Source organism: Squalius cephalus, assembly GCF_949319135.1.
Source record: "Squalius cephalus genome assembly, chromosome: 17".
Taxonomy (NCBI): Eukaryota; Metazoa; Chordata; class Actinopteri; order Cypriniformes; family Leuciscidae; genus Squalius; species Squalius cephalus.
In genome coordinates this window covers 9493732-9512542 of record NC_137138.1, presented here as the reverse complement: position 1 = coordinate 9512542, position 18811 = coordinate 9493732, and the positions used below count along the sequence as shown (strand labels likewise).

At 35.3% G+C, this 18811-nt stretch overlaps 1 protein-coding gene and 1 long non-coding RNA gene across 2 annotated transcripts; one reads left to right on the top strand and one right to left on the bottom strand.

Moving 5' to 3' along the window:
• Positions 1 to 4646: 4646 nt before the first annotated feature.
• Positions 4647 to 7497, top strand: LOC307144418. Its single transcript, XR_013818740.1, has 3 exons — positions 4647 to 4827; positions 4963 to 5045; positions 7398 to 7497. It is a non-coding gene; the product is annotated as an uncharacterized lncRNA (long non-coding RNA).
• On the bottom strand, positions 5081 to 17669 carry oacyl (O-acyltransferase like). Its single transcript, XM_079846777.1, has 16 exons — positions 17333 to 17669; positions 16410 to 16543; positions 16127 to 16205; positions 15783 to 15918; positions 12918 to 13150; positions 12591 to 12758; positions 12397 to 12499; positions 9899 to 10000; positions 9619 to 9784; positions 9428 to 9507; positions 8423 to 8533; positions 7662 to 7785; positions 7378 to 7564; positions 6681 to 6823; positions 5509 to 5636; positions 5081 to 5120 (listed from the first exon to the last, which is right to left on the bottom strand). The coding sequence occupies exons 1-15, from the start codon at positions 17484 to 17486 to the stop codon at positions 5538 to 5540; spliced, it is 2019 nt and encodes a 672-aa protein (XP_079702903.1). The 5' UTR covers positions 17487 to 17669; the 3' UTR covers positions 5081 to 5120; positions 5509 to 5537.
• Between the last annotated feature and the right edge of the window lie 1142 nt (positions 17670 to 18811).

The window sequence follows — 18811 nt, the reverse complement described above, 5'->3', positions numbered from 1 at the left end:
GGGACATAAAGACATACAGTCTTTAATCCTTCAGAGTCCTCCTGCAAACCCCCACCCCAAAAGAGGGCGTAAACCCTTGACTCCAGTCTGTGTCCTGAGACAGGGTCATGAACAATGCACACATACACACAAACGTTGGGTTTCCATGTTTCTTTCCATAGACATGGGGGGCCTCATTTATAAAACGTGCGTACGCACAGATTTGATCGCTAAAATCCACGCCAACAATCATATTTCATTAAAAAGGTCTTTGACGTGAAAAAGTGCTTAGCACCACGTCAGGGTCTAAGCAGACGTACACACTTTTCCTTGTGGCAGAATGTCTGAGTATTGTGGGTATTTGGAAATCTAAGCAATTCTTGCTGCTCGCCATTCACAATCATTTGGACCACACACACACACACACACACGAACGCACGCACACACAACTCACATCTACAGGTCAAGTGGTGTGACCTTAGTTCCCCATTGAGCCTCACTTGGACACCTCTTAAAACAAACACAAACACACACACACACACGTCTATAAATGCAGACGTCTCTCATAAACAGTCGAGCAGAGGAGTGGCATTACATTACACAAAACATCACAACATATCTTTCTGTAAAAATAGATATGTGGTGTTGTGCAAAAATGGGTTCAGCATTTAATGTTTTTATTGATGGGTCATTTTTAAATGAAAAAATAGATACACAAATATTCCTTTCACATTGTTATCATTACAATTACTGGAACGGTCACTTTTTTTAACAGAAAGAGACATTACTTCTCACCTTTAGTACAGAGGAGAAACAACTCATAGCACATAGCTCATCTAGAGGTTGACGGCATACAGTCCCGGGTTTTGACACTGTAATAAAACACACAACAGACTGTTACATCATTCATGTTACATCATGTGTGTGTGATGTATTATTTTCTGATAAATTTATGAGCCGGTCACTGACAGCATTGTATTGTATACAGGAAGAGGTGTGGACAGGCTTAAACTCAGCATGGCCATTCCTGTTTGTTTAACAAGCCATGTTGATGTTTTGAGTGTGTGTTAGTATGTGTGTCTGAACAGTTGCTGGGCAGATCCGGGTCAGGCAGATTAACAACTGCCTAGAAGTATAATGAAGTATACTTAAGCAATGTTCAAGTATATTTTAAGTAAGTAAGTATAAGTATACTAATGTCAGTGTAGCCTACTAGTAGTAAACTTGTAAGTGTACTATTTCAATACTGCTTGGGACTAAATCGCCCCGCTTTTATTAGCCTATATAAATAAAGTGTATACCTACACAAGCCTACACAAAAATTCAGATACTCAGAATAAGTTTTCTTTATAAATCAATATTTTCAAACAATGTAAGTTTATAAGACATTATGCAAAACTCTGTGAAAAAAGTATTTAATAGGCTACTCAATCAAAAGATTAAACACAACTACCAGCCAAGTATAATACTTAATTATACTTTAAAGTAGGCTATATCTCGAAGTAGGCCAAATATACTTAGATCTTTCTGTCAGTATAAGTCAAGTAGCTGTACTTAAGTGCAATTTTAAGTAGGCTATATCTCTGAGAAGTAGGCCTAGGCTACATATAAAGTATATATTTCTGAGAAGTAGCCTATATAATAAGTAGACAAATTATTCTTTCTTATTTTTAGTTTAAAAGAAGTATACTAATAGCACACTTGAATAAACTTTTCGTAAGGGAAACACACACGCACGCACGCACACACTCATAAACACTGATATGAGGACTTGGACATCTTTAATTTGTTTTCTTGGAGGCCGCAATGTCTTCGCAGTCACTTCAAAATAGAATGTTATAGGTCATATAAAACTGTTTTCTGACGACAGCATGGTATACTGATGGAAAAAACATGGTACTTTGAAACTTAGTATGGGTACTGATACATTATCATATATGCATGTATACAGTGGTGGCCAAAATGTTGCTTTTTGCAACATAATAAATGTCTATACTGTCACTTTTGATCAATTTAATGCATCCTTGCTGAGTAAAATTATTAATTTCTTTAAAAAAAATAAAATAAAAATAAACTCTTACTGACCGCAAACATTTAAACGGTAGTGATAATGTTACTGAAATGCTATTTCAGATAAATACTGTTCTTTTGAACTTTCTATTCATCAAATAATCCTGAAAAAAAATTGTAAACAATTGTTTTCAACATTGATAATAATAATAAATGTTTCTTGATCATCAAATCACCATATTAGAATGATTTCTGAAGGATCATGTGACACTGAAGACTGGAGTAATGATACTGAAAATTCAGCTTTACCAACACAGAAATAAACTGCATTTTAAAATATATTCAAATAGAAAACAGTGATTTTAAATTGTACAAATAGTTCACAATAGTACTGTTTTTGCTGTATTTTGGATCAAATAAATGAAGCCTTGGTGAGCAGAAGAGACTTCTTTTAAAACATTAAAAAATCTTTTGTCCACCACTATATATATATATGTATATTGTAATGATCACCATGTAGTATGATGTCGGGCTCTTGTATTCTTATCAAAGAACAGAGTATCACAACACACTCAAAGCACTTCAGACACATGCTTGTTAAACAATTTTGAGAACAGATTGCACAGAGCTTGTGTTGATGTATTACAGTAAGTGAATAGCCTTGAAATTTGTATTAAATGAAGGTTAATCTCACATTATCATTTTGAGAATGCTGAAAAAATACAATACAGCTTTAGTCATTTTTATTTTTCAGCATTCATTCAATACTGTCTGGATTCTGGATCACAGAGAATAAATATTAGTAAACCAACTTACGATTATCAATTAAATTAAATTGTAAATCTGATTTATTAATCTCTTAATTCATGGATGCGTTTCATATTTACACAGTTAGTTTATTAACAATTTTCATTGATCAAAAGTGAGTAAAGTCTTTTATGTTGTTACAAAAAATAAATGCTTTTTGAACATACTGTTCATCAAAGAAAATGTCTCACGGTTTTCATAAAAAAATATTAAGCAGTGCAACTGTTTTCAAAATTCGTAATAATATAAAAATGTTTCTTGAGCAAATAAGTATATTAGAATAATTGCGACTGCTAATGATGCTGAAAATTCATTTTTACCATAACAGGAATAAATTATATCTCAATAATATGTGCCTTGGTGAACATGAGACTTCTTCCAAAAACATTAAAAAATACTGACCCCAAACAATAGTGTAAGCCTATGTGTTGTGTTTGTGAGATCATATAAGCCCAGTTGAAAAAATGTTTTAAATAAAAAATCATGTATAAAATACAGCATGACCCATGTCCTCTAAGTCTTAAATCACAAATCTCTGTGCAATCAGTTCATCAGTCACGTAAATAAGCTTGTTAAGTGTTTAATTGTGTTGTTATTCCCAATCCAGACACATGCTTAAAGATCTAGTCCTGTTCTGGCACAGAACCTGAAGCATTCTTGAGTGGAGATATGGAAAACGTCCAGAGTGTCAGCTTTCTAAAGTCAGTTAAATATAACTTCACTAGTATGTGTTGTTGCACAGGGCATCTTGCTGCACCATATGAATCACTGTATGCACGGTGGGGTGTTAAAGGAGGCCGAGAGGTGCAGAAAACAGAAAGTGGGACAGCCTTTGACTTCATTCTCAGGACTATGCTCCAGCTGACCCAATAAAAGGCACTCTTTAATGAAAAAAATGTCAGGACAAAGGGGCTAAATGACTTTGATTTGAATTTGTCATGTGTTAATTCATTCACGGAACTCAATGGGAAGACTGATCTAAGAAGCATCCATCAACATTCTGACAAATAAAGTCACCATGCAGTGCATTTATAACTTTTGGTGGATAAGACCACCTGCTAAAACAACCTCACAGCTCTCAAATAGCAAACGATTAAGACTGACGTCATAAGTACAGTGCCAGTAAAGCATACTTCAGTGTTGGAGTCATGTTATGCTCATGACCAAAAGTGGTAAGCGATCCTGATGATGTTTCTCATTGTATCCACAAGGTGGCGCTGTAGACATGTTAATTATCATGTACATTTTTACATTATATTATAACCTTAAAACGGAATGTTTTTTTTTTTCTTGAAAAGACTAAGCACATCGTCGAATAAAAACTATTAAATGTAAACGTGGTGTTCTAAACAAAAAGATTAACTCTTTTAAAGATGGATGTCAGGCGTCAGACACTTTTCCCCCCCCAACTAGGCTACTAACATGAATAAACCTTCACTGACTGTAGAAATGTCATATATAATCATCAAAAGTCTCAAATTACCTTTCAAGTACCTTTTAACTTTGGAAAGTCTGATTCTTTGGATCGAGCGGTTGTTCGAACTGTATGTAATTCACACTTCAAGGAAGTAGTAGCTAATGTCATCTGGGTACGTTTAGCAACAAACAGTGCATACTAAAAAAAACATGAAGCATACCAACTGAAATACTGTATCCCACAATGCAATGCAATTTTTTTTTAAACGTTTCAACACAATTTTGGAAACATTAATTAGATTAAAAACGTTCAGTGAATTGAGGTTTACTCTTCACTTGCTTTTTTTTTTTTAAATTGTACTACGCAGTAGGCTATACTGTGCAGTAAGTAGCTAGTGTTAAGTTAGGGTTATTGCAATAGGTTAATTTGAGTTTGAACTTGTTACACAAAAGTCTAAATGAGTTGCATGAAGTTTTAAAGTAGTTCTGTAATTTCTAAGTTGTGAAATAGCTACAGTAATTGCCATCCTCTTGAAGAGTTGATTGACCACTTGATGTTGATTGTCTTCATGTGATTCAGATGTTGTTGCTTACCAGATTACAGCAGGCACTCAGGTGGGTAACAGCATGCTATGCAGTATTTTGTCTTGCAAGATTTCTTTTCTACAGTGACTAATGGGCTGATTTGTTATTTTTTTATTTACAATGATGGATTGTTACATGAATCATCTTTCACTTCCTGCTATTAAGATGTGGTCACTGGTCACCCAAACTGCACTTCAAATGCTGACGTCTGGTCAGAGTTTTAATGTCTTGAGTTTCTCACACTTGAGGTACTCGTGTTTGTCATGCATGACATCAGCTCATTTCATGCATGACATCATTCCATTATGCAGAGGAGACATTTCCTGTATAATATACATACAAAAAAGTACCTTAAAAAAATGGCTTTTGTAATATTTAATGCTGATAACATCTGATGTCATCATTATACCATAGTGCCATCAAAGTAAATGTTTACTCTCTGTGAGTCTTGCATTATAAAAAAAAATTGCCACTATATGACAACATACACTATAACACTGAACTTTTCAATTCTATTAATTCTGTACATCAATATAGGCTATCATTTATTTTATGCATTCAAATAACAACAGCAAAGCTCTCTAACACTGTTCATAAACCGTAATCTACAGCTTTCACAGAATGAAATGAGGTACAAGGGTAATAAAAGAAAAAATATACTATAATTAAATCTTCTCTTTTCTCTTAAATATATGCTAATCTTCTCTTCACCTTCCAGTTTTGAGGGAATGAAGCAGGACTTATCGTTTCGACAGGAAGAGATACGGCTTTTCTATTAGCACAGTTAATACGTAACCTATAGAGACTGTCAACAGCAGGTGACCCAGAAACAGGTAGAACTGAGGACAGAAAACGAGAGAAAAGAAGACAAAATGCTAATTAAAAATGGCATCCGGAAAGAGAATGCACAGTTCACCATGATATGACTTGATCAAAAGTGACAGTAAAGACATTTAGCCTACAGTGCTGCAAAAGATTACCATTCCAAACCAATTTCTTTTGAACTTTCTATTCATCAAAGAATCCTGAAGATTTGTTTTTTATCACAGTTTCTCCCAAAACATCAAGCAGAACATCATTTTAATCAAACGTTTATGGAGCAGCAAATCAGCATACTAAAATGATTTCTGAAGGATCATGAGACATTGAAGTCAGAAGTAATATGCTGAAAATTCAGCCTTGCCGTCACAGGAATAAATTGCATTTTAAAATAGAAATCGGTTATTTTAAATTGTAATGATATTTCACAATATTACTGTTTTGACAGTATTTTTTATCACATAAATGCAGCCTTGGTGAGCAGAAGAGACATCTTTCAAAAACATTAAAGGGGCTTTATGTAATCATTTTCATGTTGGCTATTAATAGCTTTTTTATTGCCAATGTGGGAACAGCTTGTAATGAAACATAAAAACACAAGACCTTCCCCGACTTCCTAGGTTGTCAATGAAAGCCTGTTGACTTTTAAGTGATTTTTAAGTGAAGGACTCGAGACGGTTAGCATGGGAAAATAAAAAGGAAACTATCATAACAGTCTGATTTAATTAAGCTCATCTGTCGAAATGATGCTGGTGAATCACGTTCAGTCACTGTTTTGGCCAAGAGTGCGAGCACGAGCAATAAGTTGCTGGATGCAGTTCATTTAACGGCCACCGGTGTCACTAATAACAAGGGGTTATTGAATTCTACATATAGCCCCTTTAAAAAAATGTAACACTTTACTATAAGGTTTCATTTGTTAACATTAGTTAACCACATTAGTTAACATGACAATGTGTTAACCTTCATTAATGTGTATATATATATATATATATTGACATCATGATTTTATTATTAACTGTCCTGCATGCTCTCATTTGCATTTATTTGAAGAGAATACTTACAAAGTTGAAGTCTGTGTAGTGCATGGTTGTCTCTTGTTTGCCATTGTACAGTATAATAATAATGGGGTGGATCAGATAACAGGCAAAGCTGATGTTAGACAGGGGAGCCCACAGGCCTAAAGACAGAATTTTATCCACAAACCCTGTGCAGAGAGATACATATTTAGGTATGTTTTAACAGACACCACTTACATGCATTTTTATTTGGTTGGCAGTTAATTAATTAACATTTACATTTATTCATTTAGCTGACGCTTTTATCCAAAGCGACTTACAATTGCTATATATGTCAGAGGTCGCACGCCTCTGGAGCAACTAGGGGTTAAGTGTCTTGCTCAGGGACACATTGGTGTCTCACAGTGGATTCGAACCCGGGTCTCTCACACCAAAGGCAGGTGTCTTATCCATTGCGCCACACCACCCCTCTAATTAAGGTTGAAAGGTGCTTATTAAAATGATTTGTTATTATTACACAGCTGGTTTCATGCCTCATATCGCTATGTACTGTAGTCTCTTTCATTTAATTTCAATTCAAATCAATGTTTGAAGATGTACTATCAGCTACTCTTTACCACAGAAATGAACAAATCCATTACTGTTATGGTTTGCTTTTTGCAATAATGATTAGCTGACTGTACGTTATGCCTTAATTATAATTTTTTACTTCAATTTGAGTTTTCAAAGCTCTTCTTGTTACCCCCATGTCCTTCTTCACAGGCCAGGATGATCCAGACCAGAGCCAGGGCCCAGAGCGAGCGGTGTATCCCCTGATAAACAGCATGGGGAAGGGACGGATAGGGCGGGACTTCTCTCAGCACATAGGCCAATCCCACTAACACGGCCATGATTGACAGGGAGAAGAGCCAACCTATGACTACCTGCCACTGTCACATAACAAAAATGATCCGTTAAGTGACTGAAAACTCATTTTTGATGTAAAAACGAATACTGTGACTAAGTAAAAAGTATTAAACACATTGCCTGTTGTTTTATAAGTCTTTCTTTCTTGGTTGTCATGTATATTCCAGCAAGAATGCCCAGAAGATATGGTCCATATCTAGTGTAGGGTTTGTTGTAGTAATACTGAAAATAGCTTTCGTAGGCCCTGAAAACAAGTCAACCAGTACAGAATATCAAATGAATTACATTTAAATGTTTAAATGTAAGCTCAAGCATGTTCGCTTGGTTCATTCTCGTGTTACGTAGCACGTTTGAGCTTCAGAAAAAAAACAGTGAGGTTTATTCTCGTATGTCAAGTAGGTTTAGTTGAGCTTCTGTTTATGTTCGCTGATCAATGTTTATATGCGAATATAAGTCTAAATTTAATCTGTTCATCTTATAAATCGATGGAGTCTTTTCAGAAAATGTTGACTAAACCGCTCAATTCATATGGATTAGTTTTACGATCTCTTTATGAACTTTTTGAAGCGTCAAAGTGGTAGTTGCGTAGGCTGTCAATGGAGGAACAGAAATCTCTCAGATTTCATATAAAATATCTTCATTTGTGTTTCGAAGATGAAAGTCTTACAGGTTTGATAAACATGAGAGAGAGTAATTGGGAAATTTTTGGGTGAACTATCCCTTAAGGGAACAAAGACCAGACTCTTGGTATTAAAACTGACTGTATTGCATTGGCAGCAGAGTCCATAATCAGTGTTTTAGAAATGCCTGCTTTGCCTGTGTGATTTCGTCTCATTGGGAGTGTTTTCTTAGTGATGCAATAAAAAAAAAGGATCTCTTACAGTGTGGTTGGTTGGTGCACAGGGAGTTGCAGGAAACCGGTGATCAGGGCTCCTGTTACACTGGAGAGCATTAGGAGAACCGACGACACAACGACAAGCACACTTTTGTTTCTGTAAATAAGCAAGAGATGTTGATTATGACCTGGAAACAACTGGCAGCCTTTACATGGGTGAATCTCACAAAACCTGTCGAGAACATTTCATATTTTACCGCAAAGAAAGAAATGAGAAATAGATAGTTTAGAACTATTAAGAATTATTTTGCATTGCATTCTCTTTACTTTCATTTGAAATCATATTCATCATCTCAAGCTTTTGAAAAATAATACTGTTAATCACCAAGGATGCGTTAAACTGATCAAAAGTGACAGCAAAGACATTTATAATGTCACAAAAGATTTCGGTTTCAAATCAATTATTTTGATACAATATACAATATTTGTATATCTTATTTTGAACTTTCTGTTCAATGAAGAATCCTAAAAAAATGTATCACAATTTCCACAAAAATATTAATTAGCACAACTATTTTCAACACTGATAATAAGAAATGTTTTATGAGAACCAATATTAGAATATTAGTATGATTTCTGAAGGATTTTAAAATATATTAAAAAAGAAAACAGTTCTTTATAATTGTAGTAATATTTAACAATATTACAGTTTTACTGTATTTTTGACCAAATAAATGCAGCCTTGGTGAACATATGAGACTTGTTTCTGAAACATAAAAATAAAAATCGTAATGTCCCCAAACCTTTGAACGATAGAGTATGTGGAAAAAATGTATTATTGTATAAAATGTATAAACTATTTTTTTGTTGTAAGCATTTAATTTAAGCTTTTTTTTTTAGATTACTTTATACTTTATTATTTTATTATATTGCCTTAAACATGACCCCAACGTGTTTTCATCAAATTCACCCACATGTCTAACGTGAGATATAAAGGGTAGTGTGGTAATAAATTCTCTATTTATGATACAGGCAAAAGGACTGAACTTACATTCTGTATAGGAAGATCAGAAAAGGTGTTGTTGCATAGAACTGGAAGTCAATGGATAGATACCACGTCCAGGGTGCACACTTAAAAAAATAATTATGACGTTATTTTTTATTGCAATAATGTCATGTATTTTTAACTATATGCTGCAATTACACAAGTGATCAGATCAATCAAAAGGTTCCCAGACGTACAATGTCTGTGATGGTGAAGAGGTTGTTGATGAGGAGTAGGTTTGACCACCAGTATTTCTTACAGCTGAAGACCTCATCCTCTGCTATGAACCAGAAGACCCCTCTCTGAACGACGGAGAAGAGTCCAATGGTTAGGCACACGATGAAGAGGTGGAGAGGTTGAATACTGGAAAGAATTAGATGACATACCAAAGGCAGATGATTATCAGAAAATCAACTTGGAAAAATTGGTGTAGAACTAACATATGTCTTGACTGGAAGCTATGAAGATAAAACTAACCGCTTGAACCGCTTGAAGAGGAAATGAGCCACCAGACTGAAGCTGAGAGTGTCATCTGACCTCTGGATGGAGTTTAGCAGTGATTTGGCACTCAGTAGACCACTGACACAACCAAACAAACAACACACTGTCAATACTAATAAGCCAGTTATTCTAAGTTGGAGATTATGTCATGCAGCATGGTTAAACAATGTTTTGGTTACGCTTTATTACACAAATAAGTAATGAGTAATATTAATTAACTACATGTACTTTCTATATAGGGTTTGGTTTATGGTTAGTTGCTTGTAATTAGGCATCATTTAGTAAGTTACGCATAAATCCCCCGCTGGCTATCCTAACTGTTAAAAGTCAATTGTACACAATTCTTCGGGGCATTTAATTCTGTACAATATAAATGCATTTATTTTTCTGAAACATAAATCACAACTGTTTTTTATGAATAAATACAAGCATATATAAATAAATAATGATGTCATTAAATTAAATAGAGAAAATACATTAAAGAATTGCCATATGGTAACAACTTTTCTCAATTCTGTAAAACTGTTAGACAAAAGTTTAACACCTTAGTAACTGCATAGCAACACCTTAGCAATGACTCAGAACAACCTAGTATTTACCAATATCCTAGCAACCACTCAAAACACACAAGCAGCCACATAAAAAGTCTCTAAACATCTTAGCAACTGCATAGCAACGCCCCAGCAACCACACAGAACACGCTAGTAATTGTATGAAAAAAGCCTTAAGGTTTACACGACAACGATGTACTAAAAACAGAAACGTTTTTCCTTAATGTTTTTCATGTACAGATGACAATGTTGTAAAAACGATCCCCGTACACACGGATCCATAAAAGCTACTAAAAACGCTGTATTATGCTGCCATCCCAGTAGTGGGCGATGTCACTGTGTAAAGAAACACTACACACCTATAGACTGAACACATAATATGCCTGTGCATGAAGTCACGGTTTTCACAAATTTGTGTTTTTGTAGTTTATACGGAGACAATAACGTTATCATTTTCAGTGTTTTCAGTCCCCCAAATCGCCATTGTGGTGTAAATGAACGGCCAAAACATACAAAATTTTTAGTTGAAAATGGTGTAGTGTAAACGACCCCATAAAACATTAGACAAAGTTTATGAATCTTAAAAACCACTTAAATACCGATAAATGAATATTAAATGTCATGTGGCTTAAAACTAGCATATTATTTGTGTCTTTAAAGGGTACATAACATGCACAGTTTCACCTAATCTCATGTTAATCTTGAGTACCTATAGAGTAGTAGTGCATCCTTAATATCTCAAAAAAGTGTTTAGTTTTATTATATTTAGAAAAGAAAAATACAGCTTTCCGATTCTCTCCGGAAAAAGCCGAGGTCCTGGAGGCGGAGCTATAGAGTCAAGCGGTAGTTCTTGATTTCCAGCAAAAGACAGAAATCTGATCCAGTTGTACTTACATGAATGGAGTCTTTTATCACTGGGACCGCTCCATGTTTTAATAGCAAACGATTTGCAAATCCAGCGTCGACCTGAGCCTTGTTAATAAAACATTCGTCACTGAAACGACCAGAACACACAACCGCACTTCCTACACTCCGTTGCTGCCCCGGAAAAACAAACTGCATCAACTGTTCCTGTAACACTGGGTTCTTTGGAAAACTGAACACGGTAAGCTTTCCCTCACATCCAAATACACACTTTTTTGGAGACATTCTTGAACAAATCCTATGCAGCGCTGCCGATGATTTCCTGTTGAAGCGCGTTGATGTGCGCGGTCTCGCTCTCCTCTAGTCGACGTGCTCGCGGGCGAGCTTTTCCGAGAGAAATGCTCATATAAGGAGTTGCACTCTGATCTACGTCATTAGATCCACGATCTAAAAAAAAACAGCCGAAACTTGTACCAACCCGGAAGTAAGATTTTCAGCATAGAAATTCTCCGTTATTCGTCCAAAATATTTTTTTAAAACTTTGCCCATGTTTAGCATGAGAATCCATCTCTTTAACACTGTAAACAACTCTGAATACATGAAACACCATTGTACCCCCCCTTTAAAGACTGCCACTTTATTTTAAACAGAGCCAAATTATTATTATTATTTTTTTTTTAATGAATAGCCAACAAGTGAAGGCGAATGATAGTACTGTGATGATCATAGATTGCTTTTGATCCTGATTGCTTTAATTTCTCCTGGCTAACTTGACAATGTATCATATTTTTGTCTAACATTACATCTGAGCCAGTTCAACAGCCCATTTCTTCAGCAGCGTTGGTTCCAGAAGTATTTTTCATTTCTCCCATAGGAATTTCAAAAAAGTATATAATGCAGTCTAATGGCTTCAACAGAAGCAAATACCATCGATCAACAACCTTGTAGCTCACAGTAAGCCTGTCTTTAAAGGTTTATAAGTTATCATTAAAAATTAAATGAATGGAGTTTTTACTTCTGGAACCTGACTGTTGCGCTCTATTGATAAGATGGTCTTACCCCAGCAGCAGAAAAGAGTCAACCGCTAGATACACTGGCCCACTGAAGGCCAAGACATACAGAGGGTTCTTCTCTACCATGTCCTTCCACCTCTTATCATTATCTACATGGAAACAAATCAAGTGAAAGACACGAATAACACTTTTCTCTCAATTCATAGTGCATGGATACGGATATCACCCCCTCATTCTCACCCAGGTTACTCCAGGCACTGAGCTGCATGGTGTGGCCTGAGATGATCCAGAGTAGACTGAGGATACGGATGCCATTCAGAGAGGAATAACTGCTTCCAGAGCTTTCCATGGCGAGCACCCCCTGACTGCTGTTCTGCACAGAGAGCGCCTGAAGGCATGATAACACCGCTGAGAAAAGAAAATATGAGGATAGAGGAGGGGGAAATAATGTGAGGAAAGGGCATGAAATGTGAAAAAATAATCAATTTAAATGGGAAAAATAGCTACAGTCACATTTGCTATAAATGCTGAAAAAGGGTATCTATATGTCTCTGTGTGTGTACTTGCCCTGCTGGTCATTTTCTGCATTTTGATTCCTCTTTTGTGAGGCATCAGGGGCATCACTGCATGCTTTACTCTGATTGGCCGAGCCATTAGTCAAGACAGCGCCGTATTGGTTGGTGTTTGAGGCTTGAGCAAAACCCACCGCTGGCCTCACCTCTCTCATTCTCTTCCTTTTTATTAACGCCACATAGATGGAAGCTATGAGAGGAAGTGCCAATAATGCACAGCAAACAAACCTGAGACACACACACAAAAAAAAAACTCTTACACACATATTAATGTTTTTGCATTCACCCAGAACAACATGCCTAGCAACCACCCAGAACAACTGCATCAAAAGTCTCAAAACACCTAAGTAACTGCATAGCAATGTACCTAGTAACCTCCCAGAATTCCCTATGATCTACCTAGCAACACCCTAGCAAACACCAGATCAACGTAGCAACTGTATAGTCTCAAAAACACCATGCCAACTGGAACCTAGCATTTACCTTGCAATGCCCAAGCAACTACCCATAACAACCTAGCATTTATCAAGTAACACCATAGCAAACAGCCAAAACGACCAACACCCAATCAAACACCCAGAACAACCAAACAACCCAATGAACTCTTAAAACACCTTAGCAACTGCATAGCAACACCCTATCAACCACACAGAACAACTACAAAAAGTCTCAAAACACCTTAGCAATTGCATAGCAATCACCAACAATACCAAGCATCTACCTAGCTATGCCCTAGCAACCACCCAGAACAACCTTACAACTGCATCAAGTCTCAAAACACCTTAGTCTCTGCATAGCAATTCCATAACAACCACCCAGAACACCCTATCATCTACCTAGCAACGTCATAGCAACCACCCGGAACAACCTAGCAAATGTCTAAAGTCTCAAAAACACCTTAGTAACTGCATTGCAATGCCCTAGCAAACACCCATAAAACCCAGGCAGCCACATAAAGTCTCAAAACATCTTAGCAACTTCATAGCAATGCCCTAACTGCCCGGGGCACCCTAGCAACTGCATAAAAGTCTCAAAATGCTTTAGAAACTGCATAATAACTTCCAAGCAACCACCCAGAACACCCTAGCAATCGTAAAAAAAAAAAAAAAAGCTGCATAGCAACACCCTGGAAATCACAGACACAACACTCTAGCGAATGGGGCACATGTGCAGAGCCTCTAAAAGGGACATGGTGGTGGAAAAAAATATGAGATGGGAGGAAAGAAATGCATCAATGCTTTTGCATTCTGTCGCAAATGTTTTGCAGTTTCTTGCGGAAAAGCTAAAGTTTTAAAACATATTTTTTTCCTCCCATCTCATGTTTTTTCCCCCTTTAGGTGCTCCGTACATGTGCAAGTATCATAAGTCAAATGAAAAAACTACTTCTAAAAAGTAAAATAAATGACTATGTAAAAGGAGCAAACTAGGAATAACATAATCAAGTGTGCTTGTTTAATAAAACACCCATTCTAAGCTTGAACCCACACATTTGGTTGCAGTGGTGTGCACAGACCTCCTCAGGGGCAGGGGCGGAAGGACCAAAAAGGGCAAAAAAAAGAAAAAAAGAAGAGTTCCTTGTTTTGTTTTTTTGTTTTTTTCCCTTTATTTCCTTTGCATTCTATGAAAAGACGTTGATACAATTAGAATGCATAACACATCAAACAAAAATAGGGAAATGATGATAATATTACTAAATATGATTTAATATTATTGATCTGCCTTACTTAGGGTGGACGATGATGCAATTTTCTTCTAGAAACAAAATTTGTTTTATTATTTTCATGTTATCACTGTGAAGCTGCTTTGAAACATTATGCATTAAAGTGTTAGCTATGAAATCAGTAACACTTAACAATAAGGTTTCATTAGTTAAATTTGTACTAATACTGAACTGCACTTCTACAGCATTTATTAATCTTAGTTAGTATTAATTTCAGCATTTACTAAAACATTATTAAAATCAAAAGTTGTATTTGTTAACAATAGTTAATGCTCTGACTGTGACATAACATGAACAAGTAAAAAAACAGGTGTATTATTATTAACAAATACAGTAACAAATGTGTTCCTCATGGTCAGTTCAACAAATGAACCTTATTGTAAAGTGTTACTCTATGAAATCAAAGATATAAATTCCTTACAATTTAGAGTAACGTTAGATGGACTTAAGATTTCATTTCAATGTATTTCCCCAAGCCAACAACACTTTCGAGTGTTAAAAATCGAGTTATACATTTATTATAGTTAAGCATAACTCACAAGCAAAGGTCTTGTGGACCTCATTGCTGCTCAGATTCCCTGTGTGGCTGATGAGCAGATCTTTAAACACACTACTGTACAGTCTGAATGGTTTAACTCACCTGCAAACACTTTTTTAAGAATTGCTAATATACCACATATTGTTAATATCTCTCAGAATGGCAAAACAGTTACACTATTTGAGGTGTCATGTGCTTTTGACGTTTATGGAGGACTCTTACAGCTCTAAGACTCTAAAATATCAATCATTGATATCTACCATTGAGAACCTTGGGTACAAATACCAGCTTATTGTGTTAGTGTTTGGTAGTCTAGGTCATGTACACAGGCTGGCGTGGACTTTTCATAGGGGGGATTTATAAAACAGGGGCCAAATAGTTGGTAAAGTACTGTTCAATCTCAGCAACTATAGGAAGCATGTTTATTTGGAAAAGGCAATGTTTCCTGTACCCTTAGAACTGTATGATCCATAACAATGTGCTGATTTGTTTTAATCTGTTGGATTATTCAAAAAAAAATTTTATTTGACTTATAATGTGGAATCAAATAAAGTATATAACGTGTGTGTGCGTGAGCGTGTGTGTGTTTGTGTGTTACTCACAGGCAGACTATAGCAGACAGGTCAACATTGGGGGAATCACTGAGGCATTGAGTCATAAATATGCCCAATGTGGAATCCGACATCAAGATTGAAGGCACAGAAGGAAGCAAAGAGATATGTTTCTGTTCAAATGCCTCTGCAGAAACAAACACACAAATGTAGACAGGTGTAAATACTGTATGCCCCACACAAAAATGATAAAGAACCATAGTAAATCTATAATTTGTGTATCTTGCTTTCAAATAAATTACACATGGCTAACTGTTTGTCTAATGCAATGAAAAAATACATTTTAAGGATGGCATAATTGTTTTGTGTACATCAGACACAATGATTTCACTCACCATAAACCACTAGCGTCTGGACGTCTGATTCTGTACAAGAGTCTGGAACACAAACACCTACAAAGTACTCCACCCTGTCCTGCACAACAGAAAAACATCACCAACGATCACTCTTTCATCTCCATTCCAGACAGTGTCGGGTTGTTTAATCACATTGCAGTATTTGCATCACATACTGGCATGATACATAACACACTTATTGTAAAAAATATGCAATATTAAAAAATATTTTTTTTCTTTGTGGATTGAGGTGAACATGTTGTTTGTGTGAGTGTACCCGTACCTGTTTGAGGAACACCTGGCAGTACTGTCCCCTGAACTCGGGGCCCTCCACGGACAGACACTCTCTCTGAGATCCAGGTCTGTTCACGTTCCCTCCCTCAACATCACTGCCTATCTTACCAAACGCATCATACACTACAACAAGTGGAGCAGGACAGAGGAAATGAAAAACAATCAAATCATGCTATGTTTATATATATATATATATATATATATATATATATATATATATATATATGTGTGTGTGTGTGTGTGTGTGTGTGTGTGTGTGTGTGTGTGTATAATGTATGGATAAAATAAAAAAGAAAAGATTGATAAATAAAGAGAAAAAAATTCAAATAAATATAATAAATATAAACATTAAATAGGATGATGCATAATATGAAAAATAAATAGCTCTATAATATTTTGTTTATATAAAGATACATTATTAACATCATAAATATAAATTAAAAATACCATAGAAATACAATACATATTATATATATATATATATATATATATATATATATATATATATATATATATATATATGTGTGTGTGTGTGTGTGTGTGTGTGTGTGTGTGTGTGTGTGTGTACTGTATGTTTGTATGTATGTATATGTTTATATATAATAAAAAAAAATTATATATTTAAAAAAATACAAACATTTTATATGAAATTATATAAAAAAATATTAAACATAAAATCAAAATTTAACATATAAACACCTCTAATATATTCTAAACAATGTTTTAAATATTATTAATATTGTTAAATTTAAATGCCTGATAACAGAGTTCCATGAGCACAAAGTCAGTCAATAATTACGTTCATGATTCTGGGAGTAAAATAAAAAGCAAAGCTCAACCAGAAAACATGACCCCCATTCAAGTAGAGGTTTAAAAGTGATGCTTCAGTAAAAGTCTGGTATTATTACTTACTCAAAACTGCGTATTTTCTTGGAGTTTCTTTCTGTAATTCCGTAAGGAACGCTTTTGTGTCCCCCGTGCATTTTTGTGACACGTTCCAGGCACATGCGTCGTGAAAAACGAACAGGTACATCAGAGTGACAGCACTCCATGCTAACCGTGGCATCTTGTACAGTGATTCATTTTGGCCGTTTCACTGGTTTAAATAACGTGAGACCTGAACACATGATGGGAGAAGAGGTGGACATGTGACCCGTCATTCAAAATGACCATGGAAATCAAATCGGCAGGCTTGGATGCTAGTATGGCCATCACACCCAACCAGACATAATCAGCCCTTTACCACCGGGAGGCCATGAACAAATCGACAACAACACAACGTTTGTTTTGTGAATGTGGTCATGATTAGTTCTCTGCTCTGAAGAACAAAATTTGGAGAGATAGCCTATACTTAAATATTTCTGATAAGGTTCTTCCAAGGCCAAATCATCTGAGCTATATGCAATCCACATTATATAGTAACATACTCTAACTGAATATCATTGTCTCATGTAAGGAGAAACAAAAGACAAAACAATGATATTTCAGTGACACCTTAATGAGAACTCCATTCAGTCTAAAACATTTGCCAGAAAAATTCACTTATATTCAAGAAAAGTATTTAAGGCAGAAAGATTAATGAATCTTAACATGTAGCACGTTTAGCAAGACAGAAGAAATTTTATAAAATGATATTTTCCCTAATGCCTTAAATTTACACTACAGTGCACTAGCTGGCAAAACTAAGAGGTAATAAGTTACATCAATATTTTTAAGTTAGGAAATTCAAAGTAAGCTGAACTTTTTCTTTTTCTTTTGTACTCAGACATTTTAATTGCTCTTAACTTGAAATATCTGAGTAAGCTCATTCATTCATTTATTTAACTTAAATCATCATGATCTCAACTTAAAAGTTTTCATTAGAGGAAACTTGTCTAGCTTTAATTAGCTAATTCAACAAATGCTAACTTGTTGGGAATACTATTGCTTTGATAGCATTAGCATAGCATAACAATTGCTGAACGAATACTGCAATATACAAAGTTTTACATATTGTACAACATAAACTCTTCTTAATTAGCATAGCAAAGCATTAAACACTACTAAACCTCCCACTTAACATTAATCTTGCACACAAATATTATTACATTTAATTTTTAGCATTTACTCTTCCTTTTGAGTGCCATGGCAAAGCATGCTGGGAAATAGAAATCCCAGCCCAGTTTCAGTTATATTTAAGTTTGTCTAAATTAAAAGAAACAAGTTCATAAAACTCAAAACATTCAGATTTCTTCAAATGTTTTAGTTTTGTGAACTCAAAAGAAAAAGAAAGTTAAAAAAACTCATAAAAGTTCATTTAACTAATTTGTTTAATTTAAGTTTGCCCTACTCAAACCAATTCTTTATTTTGAGAGTTAGGGTACAGTATGATTTATATTAGTTACATTATAG